The sequence below is a fragment of the Passer domesticus genome, chromosome 25 (genome assembly GCF_036417665.1).
Source record: "Passer domesticus isolate bPasDom1 chromosome 25, bPasDom1.hap1, whole genome shotgun sequence".
NCBI classification, from domain to species: Eukaryota; Metazoa; Chordata; class Aves; order Passeriformes; family Passeridae; genus Passer; species Passer domesticus.
In genome coordinates, this window is record NC_087498.1 from 6,103,004 (window position 1) to 6,120,694 (window position 17,691).

At 56.5% G+C, this 17,691-nt stretch overlaps 1 protein-coding gene across 1 annotated transcript; it reads right to left on the reverse strand.

Annotated features, from left to right (window-relative positions):
* Window positions 1-2,423: 2,423 nt before the first annotated feature.
* On the reverse strand, window positions 2,424-14,048 carry INKA2 (inka box actin regulator 2). The gene is made up of 2 exons (XM_064399043.1): window positions 13,266-14,048; window positions 2,424-4,155 (listed from the first exon to the last, which is right to left on the reverse strand). Exons 1-2 carry the CDS (start codon window positions 13,299-13,301, stop codon window positions 3,259-3,261), a joined length of 933 nt encoding a protein of 310 aa, XP_064255113.1. The 5' UTR covers window positions 13,302-14,048; the 3' UTR covers window positions 2,424-3,258.
* Between the last annotated feature and the right edge of the window lie 3,643 nt (window positions 14,049-17,691).

The following is a 17,691-nucleotide window of genomic DNA, read 5'->3' on the forward strand; positions in this document are numbered from 1 at the left end:
AGCCACAGCTTTGCACACCAGGCAAGCAGCACACAGAACCTTCCCCTCTTGAGAGATGTCGAGTGAGGGGACCCAGTCTCTCTTTTTGCAAGCCGAGCTCCATTCAGGGCACAGGAAAGCCAGCACAAAGCCGGCCGTGAATGGTTTCCAGAGCATTAGCATGAGCACATGCAGATCAGGCAGCTGCAGAGCAGCGCCTGGCCGGCTGCCCCAGTGCCAGCCCGGACTGCTCTGCAGCACAAGAGCCCCGAGCAGGGGGAAGCTCTGGGCAGGTACCTGGGGGGAGTTCCACCCCAGCAGGACGTGGCTTGGAAGGCACCTCCAACATCCCCAATTCCAATCCCTGCCCTGGGCACGGACACTCCTGCTGTGCCAAGCCCTGCCCAGCCCAGCCTTGGGCACTGCCAGGGATCCACAGCTGCTCTGGGCACCTGCGCCAGGGCCTCACAGGGAGGAATTCCTTCCCAAAATCCCATCTAACGCTGCTCTGTTCCAGTCTGAAGCCACTCCACAAGGGTGAACAGAAAGGGCCGCCAGCCGCGGTTCCTTTCCCCTGCACCACAGCAGCCCCATCTCATTGTCAGAAGAATAAGCTGTGAAATGGTTTTGAAAATCAAGGCTTTTTAATTACAGGCACATTTGGGAGCCTTCTGGAGGCCATCTGGCCGGGAGAGCAGGGTGTGGGCTGCAGGAGGGGCAAGCCCAGGGAGCAGAGCAGCTCCTGGAAAAGCACTCGATTAACGCTAAGAGCTAAATCCTCTCTTGCCATTAAGCCAGATGGGCCAGAGCAGCAGGCACCACCCAGGGCTGGGCAGCTCTGGCCGTGCTGCGCTCTGGGCGTGCTGCTGGCCCAGCCCGGGGCTGAGGCTGACCAGAGATTCCCAGTAAATGCCAGCAGCAGGCTGCTCTGCCATCGCTGCCCTCCCTGGCATCCTGCCCCTCTGGTCATTGTCCGTGGCTGGGACCAGCCACTCCTGTCAGCCGGGCACAACGCAGCCAGGGCCTCCTCACACACTGCCATTCTGCTAATTAGGTGGGTTTCGTACTTAATAATGGAGAACAATTCCGTGGCAGTTTCGTGAAGGAAAAAAGAGGAGCAAAAGCCATTGTAATTTCAGGAAAAGTCCCTGGAGAAGTGAAATGGTAATTCACAAACCCAGCTCTGATCTATTAGCAGATCCTGCTCTGGAGACTAAATTAGGGAGGATGTCTGGCTGGGGTGATATTCTTCATTATTTGAACGTCTATAAAGAATGTTTATTAAATATTTCTTCTCTGAAGAACTTCGAGATGCAGCTGCATTTTCTGGCTATTTCCAAGCATTTGAAGCCTAGCCCACACTGGAGGAACTGCTTTTCCCAGTCCCTGTGTGCATTCTGGGCTGCGGATTTCCCTGGGCTCACACTCCCAGCCTGTGCCCTGTGTAACACACGGCCTTGCAGGGGCAGCCTCTGCAGAAATGTCCCTCAGCTGCCACCCCAAGTGTCACCGTCAGCTGGGACGTGCTCCTGGCTGTGGGAATGCAGGGCTGGGATGTGCTCCTGCCCATGGGGGTGTCCCAGGGCACAGCTGGGATGTGTTCCTGCCCATGGGGTGCCCCAGGGCTCGGGGCTGGGACCCCCAGGCCACACTCCTGAGGACTGAGGCTGCTGCAGGAAAAGCTGCTCCTCTCTCTGGATAACTCCTCTTTGCTGAGAGGAGCAGGGAGGTAACAAACAGGATGAACTCCTGATAAAAGAGGAGGAAAGCAAAATGCTTTACAAGCAGCCTTTCAGCATTCAGAGAAAGGAGGAAGGGGGAAGCAGCCCTGAAGCCCACGAGGAGAGAGGCCAGAGGCTTGCTCAGGCTCCTGCAGCAGTGCTGAGCTGGGTGCTGCCCTGCTCCTCTCCTTGTATGGGCACAAACAGGGCCTGCCTTGTGCCTATATTTAATTTGCAAAGGAGAAAAGGAATCCTGCCTGCACGCCTCTGCTCCAGCAGCCTCAGCCCCGGGAGGTTACAACAGGAGCAGAGCTGGGTGTTTGAAGAAAAGAACCCCCCTGCTCGCACACAAGCCCCTCCTGAGCTGGGAGTGAGAGGAGCAGCTCTGGGAGCAGCTCTGGGAGCACAGCCCTGCTGCACACAGGGCTCTGCAGGGCCAGCACCAGGCTCTGCTCCCGGGGCTGTGGCAGCACCCTGGCCTGTCCCCCTCTCCAGCCAGGGACTGGGGCTCTTCCCTTGGCTGCGGATCCTCCCCAGATCTCTGTCCCTCTGTCCCTCTGTCCATGTCACTGCTGGGGGAGGCAGGAGGGACAGGGAGGCTCAGAGCCCTGGAGGCTCGGGGCTGTGCCTTGGAGCAGTGCTGGCACCTTGGCAGGGAGCCCTCCGTGATTTACAACCTCTCCCTGGATGGGAACTCTTGTTGGGACAGCCAGGAAACCCCAGTGAGAGAACAGAGCAGGGTGTCCCACAGCAGAGCGAGACAATCCCACTTTATTGGAAACTCTTGGAGAGCCGACACTGCAGAACTTGGTTCTGTCCAAGCAGGTTTGTACAACAGCACAGGAACACAACGGGAAACGGGGACTGAGCTTTGCATCTGGGTGAGAACCCAACAGTGAACTTCAGGGGTGCTGTACCTGGAGTGACCCACAGGGACAAGGGGAGGGGAGGGGGCAAACCCACCGAGACCCCCAGGTCACAAACCTTGTGCCCCTCTGGTTTCACTGGCAGGGGAGGGAGATGCTGGCACCAGGGATACAGTTTAAGGGGAAACCCCCCCTCAGCAATTGTTCAAGTCTTATAAATTCAAACTTATTTCCATTTAAATAACAAGTGCTTCAGGTACAAGGCTTGGGATGCCTGGTTTGTAGCCCAGTTTCAAGTGCACACAAGCAGGAATAGAACTTTTTAACAAAACTATATATATATATATATATATATATATATTTGCACACTCATACACACACATGCACACCATGGATTTTGTGCTGCACCACTGAGCTGGAGATGATGGAACGGGCCTGGCACCAGGAGCTGCTCACCTGGAGCACCACTCACCCTAAAGCTGCTAAAGATTTGCATTATTTTTGCCAGTATTGGCCCCCAAAGGTTTCCCCACGTGGAGCTCAGGCTGCCGTAGTTCTCCAGAAAGTTCCACGTGCAGGTGAGTGAAGCCCAGAGCACGGATGCTCTCTCGTCCTGTGGAGAGCCCAGCGTCCCCTGAGCAGCGTGGCCTGCAGCTCGTGCTGGGTGTGGAGATGCTGGCCAGGGCAGAGGCTCAGACCCAGACGGCCGTGTTGATGTCAAAGCCCCCCTGGCTGTAGTCTCTGGGGTCGGGGGCTTTCCTGGTGCCCACCTTGGGGTGCTCGCTACGGCCCTCTGCCCTCGGGCACCTCTCTGCTTTGCTGTGGTGGCTCTGCAGGTTCCCGTGGAGGGGCAGGTAAAACGTCCCCTTGAGTTTGCTGATCTTTTTGGACCTCTTGGAGATCTCGGGCTGCTTGTCCTCGGGAGGGAGCCAGCAGGGCTTCTCCTTGAGCAGCCTGTCGCGGTCCGGCCGGACGCTCCTCAGGAACTTCTTGAAGATGTTGGCCGTGAGGGAGAACTTCCTGCAGAGCTCCTGGGATCTGCTCGCGGACAGGGACGCCTCGCTCTTCTCCCCCTTCTTGTCCAGCTCGGGCAGGTCCAGCCAGTTGCCCACCAGGTCTGCGAAGATGTTGTCCCCCAGCACCAGCGGCTGCCGGTTCCTGCTCTGCGACATCAGGGACGACGTCCAGTCGTGGCCATCGTCACAGCCCGGGCACTCCTGGCACGGCGGCCGTGCCCCAGCCGTGCCCTGCCTGCTGGGCTGCGCCGTGCAGGGCTGGCTGCTGCAGGCAGGTCCTTTGGGGGGGCACAGAGCCTCCCCGCCGGGGCTCCCCGAGGAGCAGGGGCTGGCCCCAGGGCGGGCGCTCCCCGCGGGCGCAGCGGGCTGGGACGAGCTGGCTGCCCGTGGCAGGGGACACGCCAGGGGCGGGGGGCAGCGTCCCTGGGCCCCCCCTGGCCGCGGCTCCTGGCGCCCCGAGATGTCCAAGCGCTCCAGGGCCGTCTGCACCTGCAGCAGCTTCAGCTCCTGCAGGGCGCCCATCATGCACGTCATCTGCTCGTGCAGCCCGTCACCCACCTCCTTCATGGACAGCTGTGGGGACAGGACAGGACAGCGGTCAGCGGCACCCGGGGGCAGGGTCCCCTCGTGTCAGTGTGCCCAGGTGTCAGTGTGCCCCTGTGTCAGTGTGCCCAGGTGTCAGTGTGCCCAGCTGTCAGTGTGCCCCTGTGTCAGTGTGCCCCTGTGTCAGTGTGCCCAGGTGTCAGTGTGCCCAGGTGTCAGTGTGCCCAGCTGTCAGTGTCACTGTGGGGCAGTGTCCCCCTGTGTCAGTGTGCCCGTGGGGCAGCATCCCCAGCAGTGTCCCCGTGGGTCAATGTCCCCAGCAGTGTCCCCATGGGTCAGTGTCCCCAGCAGTGTCCCCATGGGTCGGTGTCCCCAGCAGTGTCCCCAGCAGTGTCCCCAGGCAGGACAGCAGCAGCACGGGCCAGCAGAGCAGGGCTGAGCAGCTTTCTGGGCCATGCCCCCCTTCTGACCACTCATCCCCCCTGCACTGCATCCCCTTCAGCCAACAGCACTCCGATTCTCCTTAGATTTTTCTAGGAGCGGCCCTCCAGGAATAAGAGGAGCTGACAGAAGTGGACTGTTTAACCTGACAACAAAAATAAGAGTTTGAGTTTCCATTAATTGCTTGGCAGAAGCCCAAGGTGCAGAATGGTTTTGGCTGCCACCAGTTTTAGAATATTCCTGTGCTTTTGAGTCTTTTGTCCCCTGTCACCAGCTGAAATCAGGAGCCAGAACAGAGCCTTGCTTCCTTACCTGAAGTGCTCAAGTAGATTAAAAATAAACCCCAGGAAGAATGAGATTGTTACTCCATAACACATCTCCAGCTCTCAGTGCCCTCAGACAGGCACCTCTCACCAGAGGACAACCAGACATTTCACTGCACTGGAAATTCTGCACAGAACAACCAACAAACTCTGGGGTTACTTACATTCCACCAGGAATTCTTCGATTCCCAGGCCAGGACCTTTAGTAGCAGCTCTGCTTCATCCCTGAACCTCACCACAAAGACTGAACTTTCTACACCAGGCTCAAAACAAGCAAGTTATTCTCCAGAGCTTCCCAGCTCCCCCTTCTCTTTCCTCCGCTGCTTTCTCCCTCTCGTGCAGGATCTGGATCATATTCCCAAAGCAGCAGCAAGCAAACGGGCTCCACTTCCCAACAGCTGCCACGGAGTCATTTTTAGCAGGAGGGGAGTGGGAAGGGGCAGGAGAGGGAGGAACAGCAGGGCTGGCAGGGCTGGAGGTGAGGCCGTGGCGCCCTGGCTGAGGTGGTTTGCAGAGATGACCCCAGCTCCAGCCTACGCTGTCACCAACACTTCAACAGGCTCATCAACACTTTCTGTACAGCAGCAGATCTCAAGATTAGGGTGAAAAAGGCCAGCTTTTTCTTTTATTCTTACGTTCAGCTTTACGTTACCAAGCTTTATGTTCTACATCTCCTTCATTTTAACGAAGCTAGTTCAATTACTCGCTCTGTTTCCATCTCTGTACTGAGCTGAGCAGTGAGGAACAGCACCAGCAGAAAATTGAGAACCCAGCTCTCTAAGGTGAACTGCTCAACAGTTCCTGACCACAAATCCCCATTTCAAACCCCAGAACCTAGAACTAAACTCACCAGCAGGCTGCAGTCATTTTCCTGAGCTTTTCTCTCAAAAAACTTGTGTATCACCCGGAATGAGCACACAGCTACAAAGACACAGAAAATCTCTGCTCAGCTTCTTGATTCCACCACCCAGAGCCTCCAGCTATGGCATTTCCTAACATCAGCAAACAAACCCCTGCTGCAGACGTGCAGATCATGTCCCTTGCAGCCCCAGCGTGCCCCTGGCACCCAGGACGAGCTGGGCCAGCCTCAGCCAGCATGCCACCTTACCTCTCCAGGTCTGCCGAGGTGCTGCTCGTCCTAACCCTCCTCGCCTTCTTAATGGCAGTCTGTTCTATCTGGGGCTTTGGGAAAAGCTGGATTTGGAGCCAGCTTGGCCCCTCATTGGCCGCCTCCCCCAAATCCCCTGGCGCAGTAATCGCGCCGTGGGGAGCGCAGGGTCCTGCCCCAGCCCCAGCTCCTCCAACCCCAGCACCTGCCCCACTGCCCCCGGCCCCAGGGAGCTGCCCTGGGATGGGGCAGCCCTGCCCTGGGATGGGGCAGCCCTGCCGGGCTCAGCCAGGCAAAGCCAGGGAGCATTAACCCTTCCTGGGCAGTGCTGGGCTCGCTGCTCACAGCAGAGCCCCTGGAGGAACAGACTGAGCCCATTTCTCCTCCTGGACAAAGCAGCTGGGGCTGCCAAAGCTGGGCAGCAGCAGCCTGGGGAGCCTGAAGCGCTGGAAAGGAAGAGGGGTGATGTCCTCTGTGGAAAGGATCTCTGTGCATGACTGAGGGGGATCCTGGGCTGAGCCCCTGGCAGCACAGCACAGCACAGGAGGCTCCGGGCTGGGGCTTCTCCACCCTGCCCCAGTGCCTGCCCTGGGGGGGAATCCCACCCGGGGAATCCCACCCTCCAGCCCAGTGCCCCTCCAGCAATGTGAGCCCCACCAGCAACAACTGAGCTCTCAACATCCTGAGCCTTCAACTCTGCTGCCAAATGCTGCTGTAATTTCGGGTTGTGCAAGTTAAAAAAATGAAGCAAACCAACCCCCTCTGCTTTATCTTTTGCTCTTCTTGGTGTCTGCTCAGTCTTTTACAGCACTGGAGAAAGCCCAGCCCAAAGTGAAGTCACTGCCTGGTGGCCAAACAGCCTGTGGGGCTTGGATTCCATCCACCTGCAATTAAGAGTGCTCACCTTGGAAAGAAAATTCTGGAGGGAAAATGAACCTTCCCCAGTGCCTAACTGCCAGCCTCTCCTCCTTGCCAAGATCTCAGCTCTCCCAAGTTCAGACTGGCTTCTCTGAGACTCTCCAGAAAAAGAACAATGTCCCAGAGAAGAGAGATCACCCTGGCAGAGGGTCAGGACTGAACTGCCTGGCCTGTGAGAAGAAAAAGGGGTTCTGCAAAAAATTCAGCAGATTGGGCTGCAAATCAAATGGATGCAGGGCTGGGGGTGACGGGAGCTCCAGGCTGAAGGGACAGGCTGAAGGGACAGCCCTCGTACCCCCGTGGCTCTTGGTCACCACCCTGCAGAAGGAGCTCAGGTTTGTGGTCAGCTGGGCTGCAGACCGTGTGAATGTGGCCCCAGAGCCCAGAGAGCCCTCGTGGTGTGGAGAGGGACCCTGGCCCTGCCGGGGCTGTGCAGGGCCGCTGTGTGAGCTGGGCACCAGGAGCTGCTCCTGCCTCTGCCAGCTGTGAGCCCCAGCTCTGCGGGGCTCAGAGCAGAGCCAGGGCCACAGCCCTGCCCTCCCTCTGCCCTGCTGCTCCTGCCCACGCTGCACAAACCCAGCAGCACTTCCAGGGCCCAGGTGTCCAATCTGACGCTTGGCCCTTCAATAGAAGTGGTGGTTTGGCTTCTCTGCTTCCAAAAAGAGCCCTCTTAGAGCCATGACAACTTGCAGATATCCAAAGCTAGCTCTATAAACCAGTTAAAAACAGATGCCTCAGATTGGATCTCATTACTCCTGAAACTTTTGCAATCCCTAAAAATTGGCATGAAAAATGTGATGTCTAATTCTGCACAAGCCAACTCATGCCCTTTAAAGCAAGACAAGTACTCACAGGGCTGTGCTCCCCTTCAGTGCCTGGGACTGGTGTGTGATGGGAGAGGTTCCTTTCTCCAGCACTGAGGCATTACCTGCTCAGCCCTCCTGGGCAGGTGTGACCCAGGCAGCTCTGCCTCAGTGCTCCTCCAAAGCAAAGCTCCTTCAAACTACAGACACCCCAAGCACTGAAAACTGAAGTGCAAAATTCAAAACTCCACTTCCAAATGATCGTCAGGGAATGTTCAGCATGGGGGGGAACCAAACAAAAGACTGCCAGAGTTCATGTATGGAGTGGTTTTTGCCCTGGCAGTGCATCCTGAGCAGCAAGGGCACCAACTGTTTGGAAAACACCCTTTCCATGGTGCTCACCCCCCAGCAATACCCACAACTGCTTCACACAGCTGCTAAGTCCATGACCTTGCAGCACTGATTAACACAGCAGGGCAGAGCCTGGCCCAAGGAGCCTCCTCCAGCAGCTACTGGCATCTCACCAAACAGCCTCAAACACACGAGATCCACAAATAAGGGAGAGTTTCCTTCCCCCTTCCCAGGTAAATCAGTAACTTTTCCCAGCCACTCTGGGAGCTGATGCTCTCCTGTTAACATCTCTCTTCCCAGCTCTCAGGATCCAGCTCCAGCCATCTCCCGGAGCCACAGCCCAGCATTCCCAGCCCTCTCCTGCCCAGGGCCAGCAGCTCCGTGCTGCTGGTGGGAAGGAAAAGCCCAGACACCCCAGCTCCACTGAGCACAGAGCTGGGAAGAGCCCCCAGCGTGTTTGTCACCAGCAGGAGGAAGACAGATGTCCAGCTCATAGGTAAAAGAAATGCACACACAGGAAGTTATTGCTAAGAGGACAGGAAAGAACAAATGGCAAATAGTTCTTAATAATAGTTCTGATGGGCAACAGAGCCAGCACCAAACAATCGGTATTTAAAGCAGATGACATAATAGAGACTGAAATTATTTTAGAACTGCTGAGCTGATCATATTGTTTCTGTGTTTTCCTTTGGGTCACTAACTGGATTAATCTCAGCAAGCCTGCAGTTGTGGCTGGGCACAGCCTTGCTGCACAGAGCTCTCTCCAGCCCCTCGTTCCAACTTTCTTTTCCTTCCCCTGGAGCATGCCAAGGGCCTGCAGTTGCATTTTATCACAATAATTTAAAGTGTCTCTTTTACCTCATCTCCCCAGGGTGGGTGTGCATGAGGATGCTAACTGTGAGCTCAGTTCTCTGAAAGAGGAAGGATGCTGAAACTGAAGCAGACTCCCCCTCATGACAATTTGAAGAGATCCCAAGCAGATGTTAACCACGACAACGTGGCTCACACCACTCCATTACCCACCTTCCTCCCCACTGCAAGGATATTGTGCTGTGCTTCCCAGTCACACTCCCTATCCTTAAAGGCAAATCAGAAAAATCAATTCTCCTCAACCAGGACAAAAACGGGCCAAAAATAACCCCAATCTTCAGACTTCTACTCACAACCCATAAGGGAGACCACAGGCCTTGACTGGCCACTGAAGATGATGGTTAGAAGTGTTACTTTTCAGCCCAGACCTGCTTCCCTGGGAGGCTGCTCTTTACCATTCCTGATTGCGTGAAACTGGGAGTCTGAAAAACCCATCCTCATCTTTAGGTGTCTGCCCTGGAAATAACCCAGAGGACACAGCCTGCAGTGCCTTCCCTCCCCAGTTACACACGACAGGACATCTGCTGTCAAGTCACTCCTTTGCACCTTCCCCCAGAGCAGCAAGGAATGAGGTCTGTGACACCCACCCAACCTTCTGGCACTGCCTCCCGTGCCCCAAAGCAGGACCTGCATCAGCTGAGGCTCCTGAGCTGCAGCAGGGGCACCAGACCCTCCGGGCTGCCTCACACACTGCAAACCACCCGAGCTGCCCCTTCAGAGAGAGCGGGAATGAAAACACAGCAGATCCTCTCGGAGCGTGACACAGTTACCGGAATCGGACCCAGTGTGAGACAAAGAGTAAAAATAATTGGCTGGATTTTCCACTCGGACCCAATGTTCTATTCCTGCAGGATATTCATAGCAGGAAACATTGTCTACCAGGACATAAATTAATGTAAGAGCAGAGTCAGACTCTATCAAACTCAGTAATTCGATGCATTTATGACAAATGTGCAGGAAGAACATTAAAAGTTCCAGTCAGACTGGTGACTTAAATACTTTTCCTCCCAGAAGAAAGCAACAGAAAGCTCAGATACATCCTGGCTTCACCTGAAAGACCAAAACATGCCAAGTAAAGTCCAAGCACAGCCAAGTAAGGTTCCAAGCACAGCTGACGAGGCTGTGCCCCCTGGCCTGTTACAGCCACACAAACCCCACGTGCCAGATGCCTCTGCTCCGTGGACTCAGCAGTCCCCAGACAGAAAATGATTTATCCTGCCTCAGATGAGCCCCAGCCCCCACCCCACAGTCCTTGTGTGCTGCTGCTGCACACCAGGGCGAGCTGTCCTGGGGTCTGAGAGCGCAGGCAGGCACAGAAAGGAAACTCCTCTCTGCCCATCCCTCAGCAGGACAACTCCTGCTAAACCTCAAACTCCTGCTAAATCTGAGCTTTTGCTGAGATAGCTCTGTGACTCGGGGAGCAGCACAGCTCTGTGTGCCTCAGGACAACGCCTGCAGACCCCGAATGCAGGCAGAGGGCTTGGAGGATGGGCACCACGGCAGGAAGGGCACACTGCCAGGCTCTGGGGCACGTTCCACAGCTGCCCCTGGAAGGACAGACAGGAGTGCAGAAGCACAGCTTATTCCACCACCAGACCTACAAACCAGCGCTGCACGCTCCCACGAGCCGCCGTGCATCCAGAAATCTCCAGGGGCTTCCCGGAGCAGGACGAGGTCTCAAATACTTCCTGCATCCCGGGCTGAGGTGCAGAGGGCTGGCACAGGGAGCTGCCCGGGCTGGTGGCAGCCGGGATGAGGATGGCAGCCCTGGTCCCACGGCATGAATGGCTGTGTCAGCTGAGGCTCTCCCGGCTGCTCTGAATGAATTCCAATCAAAGGGACAGCACACATGCCAGGAACGATCAGCTTACAATGGAAAACACGCGGCTGGAGCGGGAGAGCTCTCCTCGCTGACTGAAAGGGGTCAGATTGATCCTCGGGAGCCCTGGCAGAGCTTTCCCAGAGGAAATGGGAAGAGCAGGGTGAGCGTGCCTGACCCGGCTCGCCTGGCACAGCTCGCTGCGCTCTCAGGGCACAGGTGACACACGGGGGCCCAGCCAAGCACACCAGCAATTAAATGTGTTCTCAATAAACAAAGCAAGGGAAAGGAAAACCAGAGCTGGAATCCTCCTGTCTCACGCTGCTGGGGGATTGAGTTGCACTGGAAGATAACCTTTCCTTGGGAACTGGGAGCTGTGCCAACATCCACTATTTTGTGAGAAAATCCCCTCCTCAAAACTGGCCAGAAGCGTGCTTTAGCAAACCAGGGGCTGCCTGCACTGAGACAAACCAAACTTCTGCTAACGGGACAGTCCCTAACCCTGCTGTGTGACACTGAGCAGCCCGGCTGCTCACAGAGGGCAGCCCTGCAGAGCCCCCCTGCACACCAGGGCTGCTGCTGGACACAGCACAGCCTGGTCTGTGTGCTGCTACGTGCAGGGGGACACCGGGCCGGACTCCCTGTGCCCACTGCGCTGCCTCAGCGGCTGCAGGTGGCCAAAGCCACTGGCACCATCGCTGCCCGTGGCCCTGCAGCAGCCAAGGGCCGGGCAGGACGTGCCCAGCAGAGCATGGCACAGCTCACAGCCCAGCTCCCACTGCCCAAGCTGCAGATGGGCCCAGCTGTCCCTCGGGCCGTGCAGAAACACCCATTTCCACTCCAGGCTGCGGCACAGGAGCGATTTTTACAAGCTGGCGTCACTCAGGACAGCCCTGAGGGCTGCTCCAGCCGCTGCTGCTCCCACTCTCACTGCAGGCTGAGCCAGGGAGGCGCGGGAGGTGAGCAGGCTGAGCCCAGCTGCACCCTGCGGATGCAGAGCCGCGCTCGGCCGCGCTGGGATCACCCGTGTGAAAGGAAGTTCCAAAGGCTGAACAACAAAAACCGGGCGGTGGGAGGGGGAGCCAGCTGTATGGAGAGCCAGGCTGCTCTCAGCCAAGTCACAGCTCGGCCAGCTCAAGGTGACAACTGCCCCCTCCCAGGGTTTCAAGCCAAGCATACGCAGATTGATGCCAGGCTAAGTCATGGTTTGCTAACATAATAAAAACTGTTGCATTCTTACAATTAAAAAAAAAAAAATCAGATTCCTGCATTATAGCAAGGACTGAACAAAGGCAGAATTTTCTCATTCAAAGTGTTTTTTTCTGGGTTTCACATTGAGTGTGAGGGATCTCCCTTTGTGTTGATTATATTGACTCTTCAGAAGTTGGATTTTGCACTACAGAGCAGGCATGTTTTAGACTGAGAGGTGCAATGTTTAGACTGCTCTACAAAAATATTGCTCAGATAACAAAACTGATTTGGTCAGAAGACAAAACACAGATTTAGGAACCTTATTCTTAGGCTGCTCGTCTGGAAGCTATTCCTTCTCCCAGCTCAGAATTTCAAGGGCTGTCAGATAATTCTGTACATGTCCTGGTTGGCAGTTTGCATTTCACTCATCACACTCAGGGTACAGCACACCAGTGCCTCCCATTTCCCTTTGTTTTAGTTTGTCTTTCACCTCCTGTGCTTGCTGGGGAAACACTGGGAACGGCACCAGGTTAAATGTCACTGCTGCCACACTTATCGGGAGCAAAAGGCCACTGCCGCAGCCCGTGTTTCACAAGACACCGGGATCTGGAGGAGCACGGGGCTCTCCAGCCCCGTCTGCCCCGGGCACAGCTGGAGCTCTGCCTGCCCGCTGGGGTGACACACGGAGTGCTTCCTGCCATGCACACAGCTCCAGGGAGCACGGACCCGGCTGCAGTCACCTCCCTCCAGCCCAGACCCCGAGCTTCTGGCGTTCAGAAACTTCACCCACCCGCTCTTGCTCTGCCTTGTCTTCCCCTTTTGTTCTCATTATCTATTTATCAGGATGAGGCAGACTCCGAGCCAGACCCACTGGCACCCTATTTTGGGAAGGATCAGTTCCGCCTCCCAGCCCAGGCAGGCAGCCCCAGAGCAGCAGCAATCCCTCCGGGCTGCCGGACAAGCCCCAGCAAGCCCCGGCACTGAGGATACCCCGAGCGGGAGGGCGAAAACACCGCTCCTTTCTGACAAAGCCTTTTCTATTAAAGAAGTGTTTTCACAGGGCACCGGAGGTGCCAGCGCGCTCCTTTCGCAGCCTTTTGATTCCCAGAAAGTTGTTCCCGTCCATCTCTGCGCCTGCTTCCCTGATTTCTGACCTGTGTCCCTAAAGCCCCCGCCGCGGTTTCTCTCCGACGCACGGACGGACCCCGACCCACAGGCGGCCCTGCCCCGCTCACGGCGATGGCAGCGGCGGGACCCCCGACCCACAGCCGGGCCCTGCCGGAGCCGCCCCCCGGTCCCCGACCCCCGGCCCTTACCAGCTCCTGCCGCAGGCGCCGCAGGTGCTGCTCCATGGCCCGGCGGGCGCGGGGCGGCCGCGGCTCGGGAGGAGAGGGGGCGGCTCCGGGGGCTGGCCCGGGCCGGCCGGGGGCTGGCTGCGGGGGGCTGGCCGGTGTCCGGGGCTGGCCGGGGGGTGGCTCCGGGGGGCTGTCCGGTGACCGGGGGGCGGTTTTGGGGGGGCTGTCCAGTGTGCGGGGCTGTGCGGTGTCCGGGGGGCAGTCCGGGGGCTGTCGTGGGGCTGTCCGGGGCTGTTCGGGGAGTGGCTCCGGGGGGCTGTCCGGGTGCTGCCCGGTGTCCTGCTCTGTCCGGGGCTGTCCGGTGTCCGGGGCTGTCCTGCTCTCTCCGGTGTCCTGCTCTGTCCCGCTCTGTCCGGGGTCTGTCCGGGGCTGTCCTGCTCTCTCCGGTGTCCCGCTCTGTCCCGCTCTGTCCGGGGTCTATCCGGGGCTCTCCTGCTCTCTCCGGTGTCCTGCTCTGTCCTGCTCTGTTCTGCTCTGTCCGGGGCTCTCCTGCTCTCTCCGGTGTCCCGCTCTGTCCCGCTCTGTCCCGGGTCTATCCGGGGCTCTCCTGCTCTCTCCGGTGTCCCGCTCTGTCCCGCTCTGTCCTGCTCTGTCCGGGGCTCTCCTGCTCTCTCCGGTGTCCCGCTCTGTCCCGCTCTGTCCGGGGGCGGCAGCTGCCGGCGGGGCAGGGCGGCAGCGCGGCGGCGGCGGGGCCGCGTGTGCGGGCGGCGGGGCGGGGGCAGCCGCATCCCCCCGCCCGGGCCCGGCGGCCGCGGCGCTGCTCGGGGCCGGCCCCGCGCTCCGCCCGCCCGCCGGGCGGCCCCGCCGCTTTGGCCGCGTTGGTTCGCGGCGCTCCGCGCTCCGCACGTGGCTCCGCGGGCGCGGATTAACCTACATGGCCTTAATCGGGAGAAACTGCAAAGCCCCCCGGCTGCGGTGTCCCCGTTCTGTCCTGGCCGCGGTTGCCGTGCTGTGCCCGGCCAGCGGGGACACAGGCGCGGGTGGCCTTTGCCTTAAACCCGGGGGTTTATTGTCACCACAGTTCCCTTTCTGTTCCGCTGGCTCAGCCCCTGCCAGTCTGCACCGGGAGAACTCCGGGCTCTGGGGATGTCGGGGCCACGGATGAGCCCCTCTTAGCCCGGGATTCTTTTATCTCGGATCAACATTGCTAACATTGCTTCTCACCACAGGACACCAAACAGATGGACAGGCGAGCAGGGAAAAAACAAAATACAAACACTTTTGGATCATCAGACTTCTTAACTGCGCTGAATTTGAAGTTTGGAGTGTTTCTCACAAATAAATATTATTCCCATCTTATTTGCAAAATGTGTTGTTTAGATGATAAATGCTGAGTCCCCTGTGATATTTTAGTCTGAGTTGCTCTGCAATGCTAAAGAACTTGATAGGAGGAGAAATAGTACTTTGTGTTTTCAAATTTGGGATTAAAAAGGTAATTACTTGGTTTTTTCCCCATAAATTTCAAAAAGACTGGCTAAAATTTTTGCCTCTCCAGGTCTTTATTTTTTGGAGGAAAACATTTTTTATAGAAGGTAATAGGGTTTGGTTTGTTTGCTAGTTTGTTTACAGAAATCAGTTTCAGTGTTTTTGAAAGCTGACCTTTGTGTCAAAATCCAGTTTAAGTGGGAAATTTGCGATCTGCCCTTTCACATGTATTTGGGAAACACTCCAGAGTTAATGTTTATTGATCCTTCCAGTGTCTGGGTTATTATGGGTCAAAATTTCCTGTCTCCTCGCTCGTTTCAGGGCTCCCATTTCCCATCTGTTCAGCATGGGAACAGCATCTCTCTTCGAGGCTCTGTAGAATGTGGGGCAATAAAGATATTAATTTATTGAAGAAATGACCTTATCAAAAAGTAAATCACTTCCAACGGGCCATGCCATGATGCGAGAGGGTGCTTGTCAGTCCAGCCAGCCCAGCTATGATTTTTCCCCTGAAACCTGGCAGGATTTGTTGGCCAGCTGGCTGTTCCCCACGGGCCGGGTCGGGTGTGGATGCCCAGGGCCCATATGGCAGGGTGAGGAGCCAGGGAGAGATCTGACTGCTGGGATGGCCCCGGGAGCCAGAATGTGCCTGGCTCGGGCAGCTCCTGGGGCACAGGGAGCGAGCAGGGAGAGACCAGGAGCCCCCAGGGCGTGCAGTGCCCTGGCAGGGGTGAGAAGGGCCAGCCCAGCCCTGGGTCACTGCAGCACTCCCAAATTTCACTGAGCTGTCCCTGGCAGGGGTGAGAAGGGCCAGCCCAGCCCTGGGTCACTGCAGCACTCCCAAATTTCACTGAGCTGTCCCTGGCAGGGGTGAGAAGGGCCAGCCCAGCCCTGGGTCACTGCAGCACTCCCAAATTTCACTGAGCTGTCCCTGGCAGGGGTGAGAAGGGCCAGCCCAGCCCTGGGTCACTGCAGCACTCCCAGATTTCACTGAGCTGTCCCTGGCAGGGGTGAGAAGGGCCAGCCCAGCCCTGGGTCACTGCAGCACTCCCAGATTTCACTGAGCTGTCCCTGGCAGGGGTGAGAAGGGCCAGCCCAGCCCTGGGTCACTGCAGCACTCCCAAATTTCACTGATGCTGTCCCATTTGACTGTGGCAGCACCGTGGAGATGCCAGGGGTACCCATGGCTGTTGGAAGGACCAAACTGAACTCACACAATGTTTTACCCTCGGCGCGTGTCAAGGATTCAGGAGGCCTGCACGTGTACAAGGCAAGTGGCAGATGCTGCAGGCTCCTGTGCCTCTTACAGACACCAAACTCTGTGATCTTCTGGCAGATGAACAGGAAGAGTTTCTAGGCTCTGTTTGGCTGCTGCTAAGGACATCTTTTTGATCCATTTTCCAGCCTCCGGGGCTGCTCCTGTCCCAGGAGACTGATGAAGGAGTTCAGGAGCACAGACTAAAGAAAAGACTGGAATATTCATGTGCTCCAAACTCCTGGGAAGTTGCAAGCGAAGAGAAAAATCTGAAATATTTTCTCAGTAGGATTTCCTTACTAAGCAGCATTTTTCTCTTGCGTGTAGACAACTGGTTCAAAGCAGCACTGACACCTCACGCCAGGCCCTGCGCTCCTTCCGCTCTGCCGTGGTGTAAACCATGAGCAGATGGTGCAGTGCACTGGAAAATCAGATCTCCGAGAAAACACAGAGCCAAGAATAAAACTCCCTGAAGCAGAAAGCTACATGGTTTATTTTGGGATAAAAAGAAAAACTGAGATCCTTGGGCAAAAATTAGAATACTCCTTCAGAGTGGAGTATTGCACTTGTATGAACTGCCTCGTTCGTTCCTGATTGAGGAAACATCCATCCCTCCACAGCTGAAGGCTCATCTCATTTGTTGCCTTTCAGTTCATTGATCTGCTTTCTCCAGGCTCCCACGTGACTGTTCTTTGCTGAACTAACAAGCGTGGTTATCGCTGAATTTTCTTTCCTTTTCACTTTCTTGCACACTGACGACAGACCTTTCAGAATTTCCTCCCACTTCAGCTGCAGCATGACCTGAATTGCATCCATCCTTGTTTAAACCCACTGGGGCAGAAACACCCAGCCAGATAGGTAAGGATGTAATGCCAGAACTTTGGCTGGTTTTATATTTGTGCACAAAGAAATAAAATAGCCCTGAAAATATTCCTGTTTCTTCCATTAAGTCTAATTCAGTGCATACAGTCTCTGCCCTTGTGGCCTTTATATATAAAGTTCTGACATGCCCCAGCCTCACTATGCCCCATCCTCACAATAAAAACTTTCAACGCTGCTCCAGCCCAATTGCAGCTGCTGGCATTGCCCTGCCCGCTCTGGAGTGCCAGGATGAGGAGCAGGGCAGCTCCTTGTGCAGCACTGCCTCGTGCTGAGCATCCACTGCATTTCCTCTCGCCTCGCTGCGTTTTCGTGACCTAGATCCCGCTCATACGAGCTCAAAAAATAATTTAGCAAATCTTGGTATCTAAGATTAAACTGGGATGATGTTTATTTATTTGGGGGAAAACAACAGGAGTGAAATACTGGCATTTCTCTCTGCAGAGCTGCAGCAGCTGCTCTGACCCGATCCCTTAGGGCTCCTTGCTTTAACCTGCAGCTGCACCCATGCATGTGCCTGTGCTGACTGTCCCGTGGGCCTGGGATTCCATCTGAATCTGGGGAGGTCTCCCTGATCCTTGTGAAGGATGTGCCTGACAAGGAACCCAATCCATCCCACAGGGGGGCACTGAAATGAGCCTGAGATGGATGTCAGACATCACCCTCCTCCTCCTCTAATCTATGACAACTCCAGCAGCAGACTCGCTGGAAGAGCCCACAGCTTTGTCATGACCACAGCAGTGCAGGGGATCCTGCTGCTCCTGCTCACTTGCCATGCAGCTTTCTTCTCCAGAGGCCAAGTGGACGTGCAGGGTGCTCGGAGTCAGT